The sequence below is a fragment of the Neomonachus schauinslandi genome, chromosome 11 (genome assembly GCF_002201575.2).
Source record: "Neomonachus schauinslandi chromosome 11, ASM220157v2, whole genome shotgun sequence".
NCBI classification, from domain to species: Eukaryota; Metazoa; Chordata; class Mammalia; order Carnivora; family Phocidae; genus Neomonachus; species Neomonachus schauinslandi.
The window spans coordinates 17,788,558-17,811,069 of NC_058413.1; the positions used below are offsets into that span (position 1 = coordinate 17,788,558).

The window sequence follows — 22,512 nt, forward strand, 5'->3', positions numbered from 1 at the left end:
CAAAGGGCCTCGTAATTGTTGATTAAATACATATAATAGAAGGCGCCTGGGTGGCCCAGTGGGTTAAGTGTCTGCCTTTGGCTCAGGTCATGATCCCAGGGTCCTGGGATCAAGCCCCACGTCCGGGCTCCCTGCTCAGTGGGGAGTCTGCTTCTCCCTCTCCCTCTGCTCCCCTGTTCCTGCTCTCTCTCGCTATCTCAAATAAATAAATAACATCTTTAAAAAAGTACATATAATATGATGAGAGAGTCTACTTCTAAACTCTGTTTTAAGATATTATTAACTAAGAAAAGTTAAGACATCTACTGGCTTAGTCAAGGCCACGTCTTAGTTAAGTACTGAGGTTAGAACATGAATTCTTGATTTGCAGGTATCATCAATTTTCTAAGAAGCAAATGCTGCCTTGTCACAGAAAAGTTGGCATGCATGCCAAACAGGAATTTTAAGTGTTTTATCTTGAATACTACCATGTCTTAATGAAAACAGTACTCTGATAAAATAAATTTTTTTCCTAGAAATATTTTGGAGAAAGAAAATGTATTCAGCTTTACCAAGGTAAAATCTGATATGCAGCGCTCCCAACCCAGATGTCAAGCCAGGAGCTGCTGCATATACTTTTCCAGGAAAAACAAGTTCAAACTGACACTGCATCATGAAAGATACACTGACACACTGCCAACTTTGAAACAGACAAAGTAGTGTCTTCATGGAGGACATTAGGAGAAGGAAGGGAAAAAATGGGGGGCGGGGGTTGGAGGGAGAGATGAACCATGAGAGACTACGGACTCTGAGAAACAGGGTTTTAGAGGGGAGGGGGGAGGGGGGATTGGTTAGCCCAGTGATGGGTATTAAGGAGGGCACGTACTGCATGGAGCACTGGGTGTTATACGAAAACAATGGATCGTGGATCACCACATCAAAAACCAATGATGTAATGTATGGTGACTAACAACATAAAAAAAAAAAAAAAAAAAAAAAACCTTGACGAGAAAAAAAAAATGTCTTCAAAGCCTGGGGGAATCATGTCGACAGAAGTTTCTGGATTTGGCCTAATCTTCTGGCCCAGATTAAAAAAAAAAAAAGAAATACTGAGAAAGAGTTTGGCCTAAAGCATTCCATATCTCCCTCCTTACATACAAGTCTACGTTTTTCATATTTAAGTTGTCTTCACAGAATGAGGGGCATGTGCTCTCTACGTTCTGTAGCACAAGATGTGATTGGAAGTTACACAAGCAACTTCTTGGTCATGGCCTTAAAGGAGAGAAAAACACATGTCCTCCTCCTGGTGGCTGGAGAGATGTGGTGGAAGGAGCTAAAACAACCCGCTTAAACCCCAAGATGAGAGCCGTGCGATAATGGGGGCAGAGCAACGAGATAAAGGGGCAGGTTCCCTAAAGACAGGGGAACTACTATGCCAAACCTTGATTACCTACTCAGCTTTTTATCTGAGAGAAAAATACATTTCTATTTTAAGCCACTGCTAGATCTCTGTTAGAGCAGCCAAACCACAACTCTTAACTAATAAAATCAATCATTTGTGTTAATGAAAACCAAGCGATGGTAACGTTTTAAGACTGAAAGATGAAATAATCCCCAAAGCAAACTCAATCAGAGATGATGCTGACAACCCAAGTGGCTTCGGTATTTTACAGTTTTACAACATGGTCCTGTTTATTCTCTTTCTAGGTTTGCTGACCCAATTCAGGATACGCCCACAGGGCCTCAAACCAAACCGGATGGAGCCAAGCCAGAGAAAAAGCTCATTTCAGAGCTGATCCTTTCAACACTGTAGTTACCTCCTCCGTTTTCAGATTAAGTAACTCTTTAAACTTGCTTACATGTTTCCTAAAATGTGCCTTTTTATGGGAACACACAATAATTGCTCAATATATAGCCACTGAATGTTCAGGCAAGTGTCGGACACAGTCAGGTCCAAGTTCAAATCCCAGCCCTTCCACTTACCAGTGGTGTGACCTTGAGTTACTTCCTTCTCTGCAGAGTACGTACGGATTAAATAAAGAAGGCATCTACATTACAGGTTATTCTATTCTGAATCTCAAATGAGGTCATGTATACAATGGACCCAGCGCAGAGCTCGTCACACAGCAAGCCTCTGAAGAGAAACTGGCGTACCTCATTGCCAGCATGCACTATTCTTTCAGCATGCAGTGCCACTATGTATGTAGGCCTCCTTTAGGCATGTCGTGCCTGACACAGTTTAGAGCCAAAAATAATGACAAAGTTTGAGGTCATCAAGTTCAACACACAACACAAGTTTCTGGATAGTTCCATCAATATTGAAAAATACCTCAGATGGGATACTCTTGGGGTAATGGAATTGTTCTAAAATTGGATTTAGTGACGATTACACAACTCTGAATTTCTTTACCATTTAATTATATACTTAAAGTGGATGAACTTAATGGTTTATAAATTATCCTTCAATGAAGTTTTTAATTTTTTAAATATTTTTAAAGATTTTATTTATTTGAGAGAGAGAAAGAGAAAGAGAGATCACGGGCAGGGGGAGAGGCAAAGGGAGAAGCTGACGCCCTGCTGAGCAGAGAGCCTGGAGTGGAGCTCGATCCCAGGATCCCGGGATCATGACCTGAGCCAAAGTCAGATGCTTAACCCACTGAGCTACCCAGGCGCCCCTGAATGAAGTTTAAAAAAAAAATCTTAATAATCATATGAATGAGTTAAAGAATTGGAATCACAAAATACAGTGGACGTTACTTTATCAAACCCAGGAGAAAAAAAGAGCTCTCAAAATGTTCTATGCACATCAACCTATGGCCCGAGCAACATGAAGTAATAAAGAGACATTCTTCTGTTTTGTCGAGGCCATGTTATGTACTCGAACCTAGGCTGGCTGACAGGAGCTCACTACCTAGCCGGAGAACAGATGTACATATAAACAAATCATTATAAGACATATTATGAGTGGTACAATAGAGGTAAGAACAGAGGGCACTAATGCTTCGGAGAAAAACTAGTTATGTCTGGGGAGTCAGGTCTAGAGCTTCACAGATTATATTTCAGTTAAGTTCTGAAAGAATAAAAAGGAATTCATCAGGCGGAAAAAATATTCTAATAGAAGGAATAGAATACAAAAAGGCAAACAGCTGCAAGAAACTACAATGTATGCCATAGAAGTGATGCATTTACGAAAACCTTTTATTGAACAGAGCTTATAAAGAAATTCATGGGCATCCTGTTATATATGTCATGCAATGTGCATATCATACCTCATCATGGGCAGTTTTTCCATGCTAGCACAAACAGACGTACTTATATTAACCGTTGTAGAGTATTTTATTGTAAGGATATATTATATGCATTCCTAGCAAAATCTGAAAACATTTTTTATTTAGCACATTTCCTCAGGGGACCATAATGGTTAGCTAACGTAAGAGGTCCCCAAGCACTCCATGGAGAGGAGCGATCATTCAGTCCTCCAAGTCCTGAAACCACCAGAAACAGGGTACAAAGACTGATAATAAACATGTTCTTGCCCAATGGCAGGGATGTATGCCTGTGAGTGCGCACGCACGTGTGTGTGTGTGTGTGTACGTGTGTACATGCATCTATACCAGGAAATGAGACTTGTTAACTGAAGAGTAGCTAACTCTTCAGTTCACTGGGGTAGCCACTGATTGGTCCTCCTACACAAAAGGAAAGAAGGGATGGGATTTGTAGGCAGCGATCAACCCGGAAAACTCCCAGGAAAATCTACAAAATCTGTTGATGTATTCTTTTATTCTGACCAGGGATCTCAGAACTATATGACTATTATTAACAGTTGTGCAGAGTTGTAAAGTTCAATTCAGATTTTTTTCCAAGACATAAATTTATACTCCTAATCATAATCCAATAAGAAATATCACTTTAGCTGGGATATTGAAGAAATATAAATGCATGCATGGGAGCTATTTTTTCCCTTACACTGTGTGCATGTCATACATTAAATGTTTCCTTTCTGAATGGCAAAAAATTATCCACGATCAGAGACAAAATAAAACCCCACAAAATAGAATCTTACTTATAAAACTACATTAATAGCTAAACATTAAATATTTTCTGGATGGTCTTCGATGTATGGACATGTTCAAAATATATCCTTCCCCTCCCAGTTTTAGTAAGATATAACTGACATAGAACACTGTGTTAGTTTAAGCTGTACAGCATAATAATTTGATATATGTATATACTGCAAAAGGATGACCACAATAAGCTAACATCAAAATTATGGAAAGCTACATGCATTTCTGGGTCATCTTTGCATATGGGCCATGCTACTCTCCATTATGATTCCAATTTTAGTATGTGCGCTACCGAAGCGGCACCAAAATTATCCTTTATACATATGAATTAAAACTCAAGTTTAGGGGCACCTGGGTGGCTCAGTCACTCGAACATCTAACTCTTGATTTCGGCTCAGGTCATGATCTCACCCTTGTGGGATCGAGCCCCATGCCAGGCTCCACACTCAGCGTGGAGTCTGCTTGTCCCTCTCCCTCTGCTCCTCCCCCTTCTTGCACATGCATTCTCACTCGCTCTTGCGCTCTTAAATAATCTTTAAAAAAAAACAAACCAAAAACTCAAGTTTAAGTAACTTAACACAAAGAGGAAGAAGCAGTGTTTTTGATGCCTAGCTATTAAAGGGCCAGAAATATTTGCCAGATGCCCAAGGACCAAATAATCCATCAAGTCCTCTCATGAAAAATTTAAATTCTTTTGCATTGTTCATTTGCTTCTCCTTTTAAATTCTGGCTCTAAACTATTTCTCCTTGCCAAAGAATGGAACATCTTTTTTGATCTGTCAAATAATAACACCGAAAAGCCTGAGAAAAGTTAACTTGAAATCTGCATGCTTTTATAAACCTGATTAACATCTTCATCTATACTTAAATTCACTTTTCTCCCAATCAGATTATAAGTCATCATAAATTCAGCTTCAAGCCTTCTTTGTTTGTGTATGTGTATACAAATAATTCTTAAAATTCTATGCATAAGCAAAAAAAAAAATTCTATGCATAAGCAGAGAGGCTTCACTATGTTCACATCAAATTAAATTCTCTTTGACATCAAGTTTTATATAGGATATTTTAACTAAGCTATTAGTAGTTTCATTTTACTTTGTAGGCATCGACTGGTATCTTGATATCTGGTTATTTATACCATATACCAAGCGTTTCTGTGAAATTTCACTATCTCTCTGAACTCCATTTCACAGCTTACAAGCTGTTTCTGGAGTTAACTCAATATGCTAATTTTAGGCCATCCACAGGTGATAATTGCTATACCAGGAAATTTTTTGTTCCTCTTAGGATACTGTTAAAATAAGGCTACCATGACTTGTAAGTTCAGTGGTTAAGAATATTAGAAAAGTGGCAGTAAACATGATTTCTAGACTTGTTTTCTTCTGTGTTGAAGTTGTTTCCAAAAGTGTACAGCAAACACTTTAAATTTAATTCTTTCCTAAAAAGTGATAAAAGTCGCTGCAGTAGTCTCTCTCCAACAATGAGAGCTTCAAATCTTTACAGAAAAAAACAAATATTTCCTACTTATATATATTTTTAGTGACACTTTCATCAATTCTCACCACAAAAAAGTTCCAGAAGCCTAAAACCAAAGGGAGAAAGTTCAATATAATCTTATATTGCACCTATATATTGCATCACTTTGTATGCAAGCTGGCCAGAGCATATACAAATATACCAAAATAAATGAAAGTCTTTAGCAATGACAGCTCAATTTAGAATTCTTCCTGGGAATACCACATATTCAATTTCAAGAGTGAAGTATTTACTGGTATTTATTACCACAGCTGTATATATTCTGGCTGGGAAATAAATAAGAGGCTGATTTAGCTCATTAAAAAAAAAAAATCAAATCAGTATTATTAGATCATTTAGCTGAGATACTGGACTTAAAAATGCATTGGCTGGCCTAAAAAAAAAATCTCTGAAAATGTTATATTAAAATGTAACCATCTTAGTATTCTTAAATATTTCTCACATTTTTGGGGCAATTATTTGCACTGTTTCTGTAATTAGAAAAGCCCCTACAAAAAATGTTATTTCTGAAAGAAATTAACATGAATAATTTTTTTTTCTCTTTTACTTCTCTGATATCAGTAGTCAAGAGCTCATAGAAGGAATTTTATTTTATACCCAAAAGCCAATTTAGGTTTCCCTGCATTTTAGTTTATTATGAAAACTTGTACAAGCAAATTACATAAATTATGCAAATTGTTTTACATGCAAGTGATTTATTTTTATAAGCAAATTATTTTTGTATCATGTAACCTCTGGCATTTGGTCAGTTTCTGTAAAGAATAGGACAAAGAAAACAGTACTGTATTATGCTCAAGAAGACAACCAAAAACCCAAATGGAAAGATTAAAATTCAAGGTCACTTAGTACAATAAGGAAACAAATATTGTCACCTACATCACCATTACATATAAATAGAATTTAAAGTGTAACAACTTAAGCCTAGATTCTGGGCAAAGCCCCAAGAATCCAGGCTATTCATATAAATAATTAGGTCATCACAAATCACCACTTTGTCCACATCTGCCCTGCCTTCTAGCCCAGAGAAACCTGCGTGGAGTAAACAGGATCTGAATTCAAGCAACTGAAACATGAACTCATACAAATTAGAAGGAAATAGATACAAATGCCTTAAACAAGTTTTCAGTTGGAATCATTAACAATAATTTGAAAAATCATAGTCTGGTAGTGAAAAGAATTACATAAAATAACAATGATGTTACACCATGTCTGCTTGGGAGAAATTAGAGGGTGACTCATTGGAAGTCATGCTGGAATGGCACCGCACGCATTTCCTTTAGAAACTGTGTAATTTGAGCTCTGTGGTACTGAGAATACAACCTCCTTAGAAATTCTTAGAATGTCACCTGTATGGCTAAAGGAGTACTTACTGCGTGGGGGGTAAAAAGCTTAATTAGGTAAAAATTTTCGAGTGCTTTGAGATTTCCAAGTATTATTTCATTTTCTTCTTTAATAATGTTTTAAGTATGTGGAAGTTAAGAGTGCTCCTTACCATTGCCTCCCCCCATTTTACTTAATCTGAAATTCAACCCCACACCATAAAAAAACAAAGTTTTTCCTTTTGTAATAAATTGCTTTGATATATATTAAAATAATTGAACTGAAGAAAAATAAAAGAGCTTTCCAGAACAGAGAGGGCTGCATGCCAATGGATAATAATGAATCTAAAGCCATAATCTATGACTCTAAACAAAAATAAAAAACCATATACCACCATACACCGCTTTCCAAGTTTAGCAATATTATGATATGCTAAGAGTTTCCATTACTTAAATTTTCCCCAAATAAGCTGACTTCTCAAAAAGTGATAGGTTTTAGGAGGAGAAAATAATTTCTAAAGTTCTCAAAGAGATTTTTACATTTTCACCCATTTGTGAAAGGGTGAAATATATAAGGCATTTCTCCTATAAACTAGCTTTGCTTTGAGCTGGGAAGAACCTTAGAACCAATCTACAACCACTCACTCGTTTTTCACAGATGAAAGCTATGCAAAGACTGGTTGTCACGCCGTCTGGCAAACCCATCATTTTGTAGTTATGCCCGAGGCAGCCCTGTTACTATGAGACCCTAAGGGCTAAATGTACCCAATTATTTGGAAATTTTTAGGAGCATAAGGATAGCGGCTTTCAAAATGGATTAAAAGACTCTAGAGACTACTTGGAACGTCTTCATCTAGAAAAGCCTCAGGTGGGGGTCAGGGTTGAAGGTCATACTCTCCCTTCCCACAATTTATTAACTTCCCAGTGTTGTTAACTTAAATTCTTGGGGCAGCAGGGAGGAATACATTCTTAGCATAATCCCTAAATTAAATACAATTAGAGGGATGAACAGAGAGTCTTCTCCTAGATTTCCAAATTATTAGAGGGCTCCCTCTACTGGCGCTGTATCACATGCCAAAGGCAAATGCCAGTAAGAAAAAGGAAACCAATGCTTCTCCTGGGCTTTTCATCCATCCAAACATTTATTATCTATGCCATGGGCCAGGCATAGCATTACACACTTCTGGCTGAGCCACATACGATGAACACATAGTGGTAGGAGCAGGGAAAAAATAGCTTTTCGAAAGCATGCAAAGCACTCTAAGTGCTTTGATTTCAGATAATCATAGGGACGAAAGAGACTGATTTCGTTAAAACCATTCTAATCCTTCAACTCCATCAAGCAGGTACTCAGTTTGAGTACACTGAATACCTGGAGTTACCCGCACAGGGGAATGCACACTCAAATGCCTGACAGGACCGGGCAGGTGACCTAAAGGAGCACAGTGGGCCAGACCGCAGGGGCGACTGGGGACTGCAGTGAGCTGGAGAGGGCAGGCCTCTTTATTCAGCAGACTCACCTGCTCGCTCCTCCGCCCTGCCCACTTACTGACATGCAGCAGTTCAGGTCCGAGTTTCCTCATTTTCAGATCTTCCCCCGGAGAAGCTAGACGTTGGGTGTGGAATACCCCAATTCTGAAAACACTGCCTGAACCAACTGAAATATGTTGGTAGGGCACATGCAACCCAGACTATTGGTTTGCAACCTCTGGCCTAGAATCAGAAGAGGAACTCACCTTTGGCCCATTCCACTTCTGGCAGATCCAAAGATCACAAAGTTCTCACAATTTACTTGACTGTAAATATCAACGATGGATCTAAATTCAGCCTTTTAGGGCCACATACAATAAGTGGGTTCCTTATTGCCAAAGAATGAGGATTTTCAGCTTTGTAATTCGTTCATTTATTTATTCAAAAGCATTTGTTGGGGGCGCCTGGGTGGCTCAGTTGGTTAAGTGTCTGCCTTCGGCTCAGGTCGTGATCCCTGGTTCCTGGGATCCAGTCCCGCATCGGGCTCCCTGCTCAGCGGGGAGCCTGCTTCTCCATCTCTGCCTCTCTCTCTCTCTCTTTCTCGTGAATAAATAAATAAAATATAAAAACAAAACGAAAACAAAAACCATCTGTGGTATACCTGCCGTAGGTGAGGCCCAGGGCTAGGGAACGGCAGAGAACAAAAAGAACGCGGGACCAGCACTCATGGGGCTTACAACCTGTAAGAGGCACTACACTGAGAATGAACTGCTGAGTGAAGGAAAGACGTGCTGTGCGTGACGAAGCTCCGTGGCTGAGAGACCTGGCCGACTCTGGAAGGCTCCCCACCGGCCCCCAAGGACAGAACACTGTTAGTTGAGAACTGAAGGATGAGTAGCATGAGTCAAGTGGGAGACGGGGGAGCTTCCACGGAGAGTGAGCTAGCTGCCTGAGGGAACGCGAGGTTCAAGAGAGTGACGGGGCCATGACCCGAATGCAGAGAAGTAGAGGGACGTAGACCTGAGGGGAGACTGGAGAGGTGGGCGGCAGCCACGTCAGGTAGGTCCTTCCCTATAGGTCACATCAAGGAGTCGGGACTTGAGGACAAGTCCTTGAAGGATCTCCCAGGAAAGTGACGTGACCTAGTGTAAAATAACACTTTGGTTGGGGGACGGAGACTGGACTGGAGGGAGACAAGGTGGTGTAAAAAGGCTGGTTAGGCTGTTCCAGCAGTTCCCTCTGAAAACTTTAGGGGCTTCAAATTTGGAAGGAATCACAGGGCATGAAAAGAAGTGAGTTGACTTGCAAAACACTAAGGAGGGAGAACTAACTGGCCTTGATTAGGTATGTGTGTCTATGTGTCTGTGTGTGATGTCATGCTTCCTCTCTCCACGCTAAATATCTCTGGTTCTTTCGGCCACTCCTCATAAGACGTGGTTTCAAGCCCCCACTTTGGCTGAACATCTAAAGAAGGAAAAACTAAATTCTGATCCCCTATTTAAGACTCCTCCCCGGGCGCCTGGGTGGCTCAGTCGGTTAAGCGACTGCCTTCGGCTCAGGTCATGATCCTGGAGTCCCGGGATCGAGTCCCGCATCGGGCTCCCTGCTCGGCAGGGAGCCTGCTTCTCCCTCTCCCGCTCCCCCCTCTTGTGCTCTTTCTCTCTCTCACTCTCTCTCTCAAATAAATAAATAAAATCTTAAAAAAAAAAAAAAAAGACTCCTCCCCAACCCCAAATAAAACAAACAAAACCAGTGTACTGCACTATAAGTGGAGGTTGTTAATAAATTTTACCTTGGGTCACACCCCCACCCACTTCTTTCCCTGCTCTAAGAGAGGTAATAAAGAAGGCTGGAATGTCTTCTCCATTTTGTCACAATGGTAGCCTGCACATTTCCTGAGGGATTCAGGTATAGGCAGGCCACTACCAATCATCCACCTTCTTCACCGATACCAGTGGCAGCTTCAGGATCCAGTACCATCAGAGGGAATGGTTTTCCCACCCTTAGATAAGAACTACAGGGAGGGGCGCCTGGGTGGCTCAGTCGTTGGGCGGCTGCCTTCGGCTCAGGTCATGATCCCAGAGTCCTGGGATCGAGTCCCACATTGGGCTCCCTGCTCAGCGGGAAGCCTGCTTCTCCCTCTCCCACTCCCCCTGCTTGTGTTCCCTCTCTAGCTGTCTCTCTCTGTCAAATAAATAAACAAAATCTTAAAAAAAAAAAAAAAAAGAACTACAGGGAGTTTAGGTGGTATTGCTTGGGTAGTGTTCATCTGAAAAGGAGTGAAGAGTCTATAGTATTTTGAGATCCTAAAACTGTCATTAAAGGAATCTAAGAACCATCAGGCCTAGAGGAGGCAGTCAACTCCGAATTTGGCAGATGTTTAAATAAGTAATCTCAAATCCGAAACAAACAATGCAAGCAAGATCAGTTTTAGAACCTGTCTTTGAAGTGGTGTGGAGCTCGATGTCCTGCCTGTTTGAAACCAGACTTGTATTTACTTACCTGCCTCTGGAGTTGTGGGACTTCTCCCATTTCCCACTTTTTCTCCCATAGTAATCAATAGTCGTACAATAATTTCCCTTGCAAACTCTCAGTATTCTGAGATGGAAAGCCCTCCAGGCATAAAACCACAGCTATTTTAGAGGAGTCTGGGTCAATATCTGCAGGCTTAATTATCTCTAAACACCACCATTTCTGGTCTGAAGGTCACTGTTCTTGAGGAGAAATAAGACTTACTTTAGATTTTAGTCACAGAGCATCTGAAATCACAAGAAAAAAAGCCCTGGCTAGTAGGACCTCTCTTCCAGTTGATGGCTGATCCACCTGCCCTACTGGTCAACTGTATAGAACTTCCACACCACCCCTCTTCTCACGTTGGCACTTAACTGCTCAGCAGAGCACAAGAACGAGACGAAACTTACCCCTGAAGGATTTGAGAGCAAAACTGTAAGGCAAGCAACAAGGCTTCTAAATACCCCTGGGGTTACTTTGACTAACAGCTTTATGTCTGATTAAGAGAAAGCCTCCTTAAGCAGGTCTCAGACAATGGCCTGGGAGAGCCGAGCTGGACTCTATGATGACACATCAAGGGTCTATAGTCAAAACTATTTCTTCCCCAAATACTCTTCTGGACCACTCACCACCACTTCATCTGGTGATGACCTGTAATTTCTCTGGTCAGGATATTTCACTTTTATTATTCCTCTGTAGGAATGTAGAACTTACGTGACTTTTTATAACCATCTGACCTCCTAATACAGGAACACATGGACCAAGCCATAATCCTGGACCTGAAGGATCCACGTCATTCAGTGCTCGTAAAGTGGCACAGGACCTCCAACAAGATACTGGGGCCTTCCCCGGCAAACATCTCCAAATTAGGGGAACAAGCCCAAGGTCACAAGGGTGCACTGATTTCTCTGATCTTTCCTGGCATGCTTCTCGGCCAGCAGGCCCCTATTGTGTGGTTTGGTGAGGAGATAAAACTTGGGCCAGCACTGATGATGAGAAGAGGCTATTTTCTTTCTTGTATAAACCTTTTTCAATATGTGTGTTATGACATTAGGCAGCAGATACCCATGCCCTAGTTCTCCTGATGTCCAGTCACCATAAGATCTTCGAAGATTCTAGGGCACCTGGGTGGCTCAGTCGTTGGGTGTCTGCCTTCAGCTCAGGTCATGATCCTGGGGTCCTGGGATCGAGCCCCGCATCGGGCTCCCTGCTCCGTGGGAAGCCTGCTTCTCTCTCTCCCACTCCCCCTGCTTGTGTTTCCTCTCTCACTGTCTCTCTCTGTCAAATAAATAAATAAAATCTTAAAAAAAAAAAAAAATCTTCGAAGATTCTAGAGCCAGACCAATTTTCATCTTCTTTTAAGTTACCCCAGGGCTCCCAACAGAAGTTACATTTCTACAGAAAATGGAGCCCCAGCCCTGGCAACATAACACAGCCAACTGAAGCACAATTCATCAAAATACACCAGAGGACACATGGCAGCAGGACCGAAGGACACTAAACCTGGGAGCTTCATGCAGAAAACCTCATAAAGGTGAATACCCTTTTTTCAGTACAATGAAAATAAACACAGAGACCACGAAACACATACACCATGTCACACTCTGCCACTACACCCACCTTTCTAAAATGTACATCAGATCACACCTTATTTCTGCTCTAAGGCTTCCCAGGGCTCTCCATCCTCCTGAACCCAGCACCCAAGCTCTTATACACGTGTCTCCTCACTCACCTTTTTGGCGGCTGGTTGGTCATCCACTGCACAGCCCTTGCCTTCTCACCCCTGAACACTCACTGGTCAACTGTGTGACCGAGATGCCAACCCCACGGATCCTGTCTATAGCCCAACCAAGACCACCTGGCTGTCCTCCAGATGTTCTTAGTTCCACGATGAATCAAGCAAGAGTTTTGAACTGTTTTTCCACTAAAAGTGCACATCACAAAGGTGATGTGATGTGGCTGTATGTTTTCCTTTGTGGCTGGAAAACTGGAAAACTCATGTTTACACTAAAGATAAATTAAAGGATGATTATTCAGCTTGATGTAAAAGTGTTTTAAATAGCAAACTCCCTTAGTGCTTTGTAAATGGGACTTGATGTGCAAAAATCAGGCTTACATACAAAAATGTGAAGCCTATATATCCAGCTTCCCTGGTGGTGACATTTCCCACCAATACGGTTCACAGTATGAAATGATGGGACACGTTTAATAAGTCAGCATGTGTCCCCCCCACCTCATTGCGTGGGAACAAATACATACACCAACATGAAAAGAGAAAACGGAAGAGGAAGAATGAAGAAGTGGGAGAAGCATTTTGCGATTTGTCAAGATCTTAGGATTGGTGCCTCATTCTTATCTCCCTGTTGTTCTTGAGAACCCGAAGGATACGTGCAGCGCTGTTGGATCTGTACCGCTTTATCCGCAACACCCCCTTGCACTACTCATCTTCAAGCAGGGACATGCGGTGAGCACCACCAGCACACCCTGCTCTGTGCTCAGAGGCCTAGAGGATGCTGTGTGTAGCCGAGGAGCACAGCAAGCTGACTGGTTCTCACAGGTCAAGGTCAAGACCCTGGCCTTTTATCATTAGTATTCTGTAAACTGCCAGCCAAAAAACCATGCTTTGGGAGACCGAGGAGGCCAGGCTTTTACATTATAAAGGTATACAAACATGTAAGTACTGGGGCGCCCGGGTGGCTCAGTTGGTTAAGCGACTGCCTTCGGCTCAGGTCATGATCCTGGAGCCCTGAGATTGAGCTCCCCCATCGGGCTCCCCGCTCAGCAGGGAGTCTGCTTCTCCCTCTGACCCTCCTCCCTCTCATGCTCTCTGTCTCTCATTTTCTCTCTCTCAAATAAATAAATAAAATCTTAAAAAAAAAATGTAAGTACTGACAAGCAGGACGTTACAGGAGAAAATACTAACATATCTAGAGTAAAAACATGACACAGCTTATCTGACAGAGGAGTTAAATTTATCAAAGGAGTTAATTTATCAGAAGACTAAATCTGTAGCTAATATCAACACTTCTATAAAACCAAATTTAAACACTTAAACATAGTTTTTATCATTAACTCATTAAAATATATTATGAAATACATGTACATTGTTTTAACACTCATTATTTTTAGGCATTTGGCCAGATGTACTAGAAAAGATTATCAAAACAATAGTACACATCAGCCATTTCAAAATCAAAACCACAAAACAAATTATAGACCAGAATGTTAATTTTGATCAAAAAACTTTGCTTGCTAAAAAAAAAAAAACTCATGTTTTTACGAAAAATCTTTAATAGTAACATTCTTTAGGGCCCTTACTATGATTTGGGTCCTCTTCTAAGTGATTCGCACATATTACCTTGTTCAATTCCCAAAACAACTCTGTGAGGTAAAGAGATTAACATCCTCAATTTACAGATGAAAAACTGAAGCACGGAGGGCAAGTAATTTGTTCAAGGTCATACAACTAGTAAATTTGTAGACTTAATTAACTTGAAACCTCACACAGATTATTGAAGAATGTTAACATTTATACAGGTGTGCCAAGGGAAATACCTTTAAAACTATACAAATATATTCATACCAACCATGTTTTAAAAGCAGCCATTTTGTGTGTGGGTCTTGCTCCAAATCTACTCAAAGATCCACCTGTTAGTAGTTTACCTCACTTAAACTAAATTTTATGGTAGTAAAAACCCTGGTTAAAAACAATAGTGGAAAAGATACTGTGATCATTTCTTTTATAAAATTATTTGTCATATTACAATATAATGCAGATGAGGTGCCTTTAAGTAGCAAGCTACCAAATGTTACATGGTATGCATACAGCCACAATGAAGTTTTTGTTCTGGTAGCTGATTTGTGTGAACCAACATAGTGCTAAAACTGTACAAAACCACATAAAAACTGAATTAACTAAACACCTGAAAAGCAACATATATATTACCCAAGGAGAGGCAGAGCCATACATGGAAAGTTGGACAAGGCATAAGATTTCAGGGTCCTTGCACTTGAAATCAAGCATGTAATAGATATGATTTCTCAGGACATGAAGACATAAGGAGAATTTTTCTTTAAACAGTCACAATAGAGCACAATAGAGAAAAAGATCAAGACCATGCCATCAAGTGAAAATTGGTAATTAAGTTCTTATTTATATTTTTCTGGTTAATTCTAATAGTTTTGAGGTAAATATTTTTTGATTTCCTTAAATAGAGCATTTAAGAGTTACTGAAAATGGATTTGGCTTTTCTGTCAGTACTATGGCTCCTTATCTGTGGTTTCACTTTCCAAGGTTTCAAGTTACCCACAGTCAACAGAGGTCAACCGCAGCGTGGAAGCGGATGATCCTCCTTGCAACCTATATCGTCAGAAGGTCAGTAGCAGCCTAACACCAGGTCACAGCGCCTGCGTCTGTCCCCTCGTTTCATCTCATCACGTAGGCATTTTATCATCTCACAAGAAGGATGAGTACAGTACAATCAGATATTTTGAGAGAGACAGTCCACATTCACATAACTTTTATTACAGTGTATTGTTATGATTGTTCTATTTTATTATTATTGTTAATCTCTTACTGAGCCTAATTTATAAATTAAACTTTATCATAGGTATAGGAAAAAACATAGTATATATAGGGTTTAGTAGAATCTGTGGTTTCAGGCATCTACTGGAAGTCTCAGAACACATCCCCTGTGGATAAGGGGACTCCCGTATGTTCACATTTGAAGTGTCTGACATTGCCTGAGGCAATATTTTCTGCTGGGCTAGAATCAAGGTAAGGTATCTTACTTTTAGTGACTGCTAACACATAAGGAGAAGTGGTGCTCAGATGCTCATATTTGCTACCTATTCCCTATTCTTCCTTTTAGCACATTATTAGCCATGGTGCCTTTTATCGGCACATACAAGTAACATGCCTACCAACTAGAAACCAGAATAATGTTTATGTGTGGCTAATAAACATCACTCTCTTTACTTGATAGCCCCATACTACTACACAATGCTTTACCACAACATTTAATTCATCCATTTACATGGTCACAGGGGATACGAAATGGATATAATTTACCAGTGAAGATCTGTGTGTAGATGAACACTTTGTAAAAACCAATCTTCGGCCTAAGTTAGTTTGTGCAGTCCCAGGGCCTACCACACTGTTTGCATATGCTCAGTTGTTAAAAAGCAAAATTATACACTTGGTTGGTCTTCAGCTCTTTCTACTTCCCAAAGACATAAGGAAACAGACCCCCTTCACCTGGAATACATATTTATATGGAAACAGGAGCTGGCTGAAGTGAACAAACTGATCATGTGCTTTTAAACAGAATGAACCAAAAAAGGATGACGTATTTATAAAGAAGCTGCTTACCTTACAAACAGAAAGAACATTAATATTTATCAGTTTCTTGATGGTCTGCAAAAGAAAATATTGATAATTTTATATACATATCATCATGGAAGTAACCATATTAGATATATATGCAAGTGATCTAGCGAACCACTGAACGTTTTCCCAGATAGAGTAGAGAACTGGAAAATGACAGGCGTCAGGGTAGAGAGGCAAATTTTATTTTACTCTCTGTGTTATAGTACTTTTCTACCAAAAGCAGCAATTCATGCTAATATGTAAAATTCAAGGTAGATGTATTAAGGAAAATCTGGAAGTGAAAGACACTAAATCTAAAATAAATATGCTATTTTCTTTCTGCTAATATCGAAAGGAGATATTATTGAATCTGAGATTCTCAACAGTTTTTTAAAATCCACATATTCCTTCAATGATATGCTTTTCTAATTTTTATTAAAGAATTATGCATGCCTCAAGAATATAGCTTTCATTTTGGTGGGTTTACTTGAATCAACCATATTGCTATATATTAACATATTTATGATCTCTAAACTGAGGTTTAGAATCCTGATACTAAAAGCATAGCTATTTTGATATAATAAAAATAGAACTAAGAGTAATACAATGAGTTATTATTGAACCTGGCACTATACTAATGAGGTTACAAATATTTTCTCATTCAGTCCTTCTAACATTCCTATGAAGTTGCCTACTTTATGGACGTGGGAATGGACACTAAGCATGGTTGGGATCATGCCCAGGGTAACTCAGGGAACAAGCGGAAGAGCCAGAGTGTGAACCTCGGGCAGCTGGATGGACTCCAGGGCTCACGGTGTGAACCATTATGCCACACGGCCTTGCCAGTACTTGCATGCATTCTTTTTGTTACTGTACCATACAAAAAAAGACTTACGTTGTCCAAGTCAGGAACGTCCAAAAAGTATTCAGGATACTCATATGAGATTCCCACATTGTTCACTGAAATAAGACGAGATCGTTAGTTGGCTGACATACTTTATTTTACAGATTTATTGAAACAATGAGATTAACAGTATCAAGACTAAAATGATACATACAAAGACATGAAATCCTGTTTATGGCTGGAATGATCTTTCCCATACCTTTCCATCCAAAACCTATCAGTATATGTCTAATTCAAATGTCTTCTCCTTCATTAAGCCCTTCCTGTACCTACCAGCCAACCCCTGACAAAGGGACTTTGTATTCGCTTCAATTTCTATAGCCCCTTGGAGTCTGTGTACATTCTGCCTCTGTAATAGTTACCTGTAGATATTGCTTCTCTCCTCTCTAGACTTATATTTTCATAATGTAGTAGAAAGAGCGAAGAGTACTATAGTAGAGGCGACTAGAAACTGGAGTTTTACTAGAAATGGAAAGCATGTGACTTGGAATAAGTCACATCTGAGATGCATCTCAGTTTCTTCATCTCTAACATGAGAGCTTGTTTAATCATTCAACAAATATTTGCCACACACCTGTGTACAAGACACGCACCAGGAACTAGAAACACCAGGAAGAAAAAGGCAGTTTCTAGCATCATGGAAAATCCTATGCTGTAGGAAGAGAAAGGCACTGAAGAAAAAGAATTAAACAATTATTTCATTACAAAATAGAGAGTGCCACGGAAGCCTATTCCTGGAGTCTGACCTCATCCAGGAAGTGAGGGAAGGCTTCCTCGTGGAGGCAAAGAGAGTGGGCCAGACTAAATATCTCCAGTGGTTCATCCTTACCAGATCATAAACCCTGAAACATCATGTTTTAGTCTTTCTGTATCTTCCCTCCTCAGTCACCTCACCTAAGGTTGGAACAATCAAGAAGCCAAGAAAAAATTTATATACGATTAGATATATGATTAATACTCAGATACCCTATGGTTCTCCCTAGTTCTGGAAAGACAAACCCAAAATAAGGAACATTTGCAGGAACCAAGAAAATACATAAAATATGTTGGAGTTTATTTTAACTAATAATGAAATGGATCATCTCCTCTTTCTACATTTACTCACCATAACAATCCTATTAGGTAGTTCCTATTATAATCTCCCTTCTACATAGCAGGAAACCAAAGTTCACAGCAGTTAAATAACTTGTCAAAGGCCATAGAACAAAGTAAGGCTGGGACTTCCACTCTGGAAATATGATTTCAGAGGCTAGGCTCTTTACCACTACATTAAAGCTACCATATGCCTTCACGCAGCACTCAGTTCAGGAAAACAAAAAAAATCAGTAATAACTGGATAATAAACAGAAATCTGGTAGCAACGTTTAATAAAACTGAAGTATTAGAAAGGTTTCAGTAGCAAAAAGATAATGAAATTATGATCAGTCTGCAAAACTTAGAAGGAGCTGTGCCCAATAAACCTGAAAAAGTAACACTAACTTTTTCAATAGACTTAAGAAAATTCGTAGTTTGAAATAACTCAATAAGCATTCTATATTTAGCAGTAAGCCAGTCACTTCAGGCTGAGTCTCAAGATTTTACTTGCACAACTTGGTCACGATGGACTGAACAACATCACTGAAACTTATCTAAAAATCTGAAAACAAAGGACAGTGGCAAAGCAAACTGTACTTAATTACAATTCATGCTCCATTTGAACAGGGATTATATCTAAACATAATTGATAACTGCAGGTCCAAATCCATTTTTAATTTAACAGGTTCTCTACCCAACAGAAGTTCAAGGTATGGATTCTATAAAAGACCTTTTAACAGTTAAGGCTAAATTAGTTAAATGTGAGGCATTACGTTGCCTTGACTTTGCTTTACCCATCAATAGAATTATAAAGGATGAATCACTCACAGTGTGACTAAGAGAAACAACTAAAGTATCCATTTAAATGCTACAAATAAACAAAATATTTGTTACAAAGTCAGTTTAAAATAAAAGAATACTCAAGGAAAGGTTTTGCCAAATTGTAATATTCTTCAGGATGGAAGAAAAATTCCATCATCTATAGCCAACCCCATCTGCCTTCCCTCTCCTGGATCTAGAAAATTTTCTGTTTTCAGATTTCTTTCTAGCCAATGGAAATATTAATGCTCTATTTCGAATGAAGAAACCTGAATTGTATAACTATAAATCTTTTAAAATCCAATTTTTTTTTTTTTAAATCTGGGAACCCTATAAGCAGCACATTTGACTTTGTAATCTTAACATGCACTGCAAGTACAAAGTTGGGCTAAGGAAGCCCACAAAAAACAAAGCAAGCAGGAAAATGTCACTCTGATTAAGGCTGCACCAACAATAGACAATCTTCAGATCTGTTTCTAATTGAGCAAAGGAGAGCTATCAAAACTACCTACTTGTACAATTAAAATGTGAACAGCTATTTAACATAGTTCTAAAGGAAAACATGTTCTACACTGAGAACTTTAGCCCAAGTAACTCAATGGAATCACGTGTAAGGGCTATGTTATTATAGCCAAAACTACACACAGAAAAAAAAAAAACATTAAAGCTGGAATAGATCTTTCAGAGCATTAAGCCCAGTTGTATGAGGAGGAAGTGCATGCCAAGGTCACATAGGCAATTTGTCCTATACTAGGGCTTAGGAATCTTAAATCCCTTCCTGTTTTGTTAATTGTACTTTTTGCGTGTGAAATAAACACTACCCAGAATCTCTCCACCACTGGTCATCACTTCAGAGTGCAGAGAAAAACAACTGTTGCTCTCAAATAGCTATTTCCATAAACTACTGCACACTAGTGCAAATCTTTTGAAAAAGGCAATCCCATTGCAATTTTATTTTGAGACATGAGGTGGCAGCAGTAACCAAAGGCAGGCGGAAAGCTTTCAGGAATTGGAAAAGGAAGAAAACAGGCTTTGGGTAGGAGTGAAGGATGGAAATATTTCCATTAAAATGTAATCTCATTAAGAATGGGTGTGTGCAATGCCATCTTTATATATTACAGGATTCATTATAGAATTCACCAAACCAAATAATGTCACAAGTTGTCCCAACATTATTCAGATCGTTGGAAATCCCTTCTAAATGGTAGCCATTTAAATTGGCATTAAATATCTGTTTAGTAGTGAGGGTTTTTTTTTTTTTTTAATTCTTCAAGTAAGACACCAGAGACAGATTTAAAATTTTTTATTCAGTGAGCCACAAAAACCTTTTACTCATGTGAAAGACACCGAGTCTTTCCGAAAACAAAGGATGTCCGTGTAATCTCAGAATTCCAACCAGGACTCCAACAATCACCACAGGATCATGAACAGATATAAAATCTTTTCCATCAGTTTCTCATTGGAGTTCTAAGATAAGAAGAGTTCGACAGAAGAGATGAAGCAAACAGAGAGCAGAGGTCACTGACAGACCAAGAACAAGGACAAGGTAAGTGGAAAAAGAAGGAGGTGGTGGGCAAAGGAACAATCCTCACAGAGCCGACCCTTGCTGGGAAGAACTGTCAAGTGCACTGAGCTCAGGAGCACCCCCCACATGGAACTTTTGAAAACACGGATACTGATAAAGTATTGGATTCTAAAGACTCAAAGTCCAGAGTAATTCTGAAATGTCACATAAATATTCTGTATCATACTATTGCTAAAAGTCATTTCCACATCTCCTACTTAAAAAGAACATACACAAGATTTCTGTTTCTTCTAGATTCTCTTGCTGCTCTTTCTGACCTTACTGGACTTAGAACCCTTTACCAAAACTAGCTGCTTTTGAGATAATGATGTCATTAGAAAATCAGATATTTGGTGTCTGGGTTGGGCATGAGGGAGGGGCAAACAATAAATTACTAGAAAATAAAAATCCATTTGAACAAACACAATAAAAACCGATACAGGCAACAACCACACACAGAACACCTTCAACCTGCTTTTTCCAGATTAATCAGAGGCTTAAGAAATTAAGGTGGTATAAAAGTACATCACCTAATGGTTGGGCTTCCCAATATATGTCAAGTAATGCAAAGTATTCCCGATTTCCCACTCATCAAAGTACAAATGTTAAGGTAATTTCAGTCACATTTACAGTGATATACACTAACCCAGTTCAAGCCCTCAAATTAAAGACTAGAGAAATGGAAAACCTATTACAGTTTATTAATAAATGGATTAGGAACAAAATGTTACCACTTCATTATATTTCAAAACAAACTGAATTTTTTAAATGTAGACTTCAGCAATAGTGTATATGCCAAAAGTAGGGGGAAACCTCTCCCGTCTTAAGCTTTTGAACTAATAGGGTCTGGATCTCAGAGTCCATCAGACACAGGTTTCGGTCCTGGCTCTCCTAGGACCAGCTCCTATAAGAGGCAAGTGATTTCACCACAATGAGCCTCAGTTTTCTCAATGTCCTTATATATAAAATAGAGCTAATAATTTAAGAAAATGAGATGCTATATATCAAATCTTTAACCCAAGGCCTAGAACATATCAGTACGTTAATAAGTGGAGGAAGAAGAGTTGTTATTTTTGTTTGGTCACTTCTTCAACAGGTGGTTATTGACCCGCTCTGTAGCCAACACTGTTCTAGGTGCTGGGATGCAGCAGGACAGGCAAGGTCCCCACTTTCATCAGAGGTGAGCAGCGGCACAGTGCAGAGACAGAAAGACTGTTCTGGGCCTCAGTTAGCCAGAGTAACTGCTTGTACTGATTAAGGGTAGACCAGTTGTTCCTCTCTCCTCTCTTTCAAGTAGATCCAGCCTGACAGTCTACACAGAGTTTGCAAAGTGAGGCAAAGAAAATTCCTTCTTTGCCTTACTTAACATATTGCTGTAGCTAGCACATGTTCATATTCTGACAGATGATATTTGGAACACCATGTAAAACATTTTGCAAACTTTACAGTTTTCATACACTTGTGAGTAGCAATTTCTAAATAAAAGAGAGTTTACAAGGCTTTACATTTGCAGCGCCTTTAATCAGAAATTGAAAAGTTAAGACTGAGTCAGAAGCAACACAACAGAACATTTCATTTCCACTGTTTAATTATAAATTGCTATGTGATTCTCATTACAAAACTAGGTAAGATCTGCCATCCATAAATGTGGAAGAAAGGAGGAAAGAAGGATGATGCGAGGTTGGTAGTTAAGTCTTAGCGAATGGGAGGAACATTCGTCAATTTCTTGAACTACTGTTCTATTTACATTTCTGAGATCACACCTAATTACCCAGTTTTAAGTTAAAGGTTCTGCTTTAATTAATACCATTAGTGGTTTTCGAGTGAAAGGAGATACATTTGAATTCTAAGTCTTATTAGAATTCACTTTAGAAATCCAATTTCATCCAACACATCTAATGGAC

The 22,512-nt window shown here is 39.3% G+C and overlaps 1 protein-coding gene and 1 non-coding gene across 2 annotated transcripts in view; both read right to left on the reverse strand.

Moving 5' to 3' along the window:
• Positions 1-22,512, reverse strand: part of HSD17B12 (hydroxysteroid 17-beta dehydrogenase 12) — a 160,171-nt gene that overhangs the window by 24,854 nt on the left and 112,805 nt on the right. Inside the window, exons 5-6 of the mRNA XM_021685385.1 lie at positions 17,143-17,207; positions 16,251-16,295 (exon numbers count right to left, since the gene is read on the reverse strand). Of these exons, the coding sequence (XP_021541060.1) occupies positions 16,251-16,295; positions 17,143-17,207 (110 nt within the window). The remainder of the gene's footprint in view (positions 1-16,250; positions 16,296-17,142; positions 17,208-22,512) is intronic.
• On the reverse strand, positions 4,243-4,346 carry LOC123326287. The gene has a single exon (XR_006540992.1). It is a non-coding gene; the product is annotated as a U6 spliceosomal RNA (small nuclear RNA).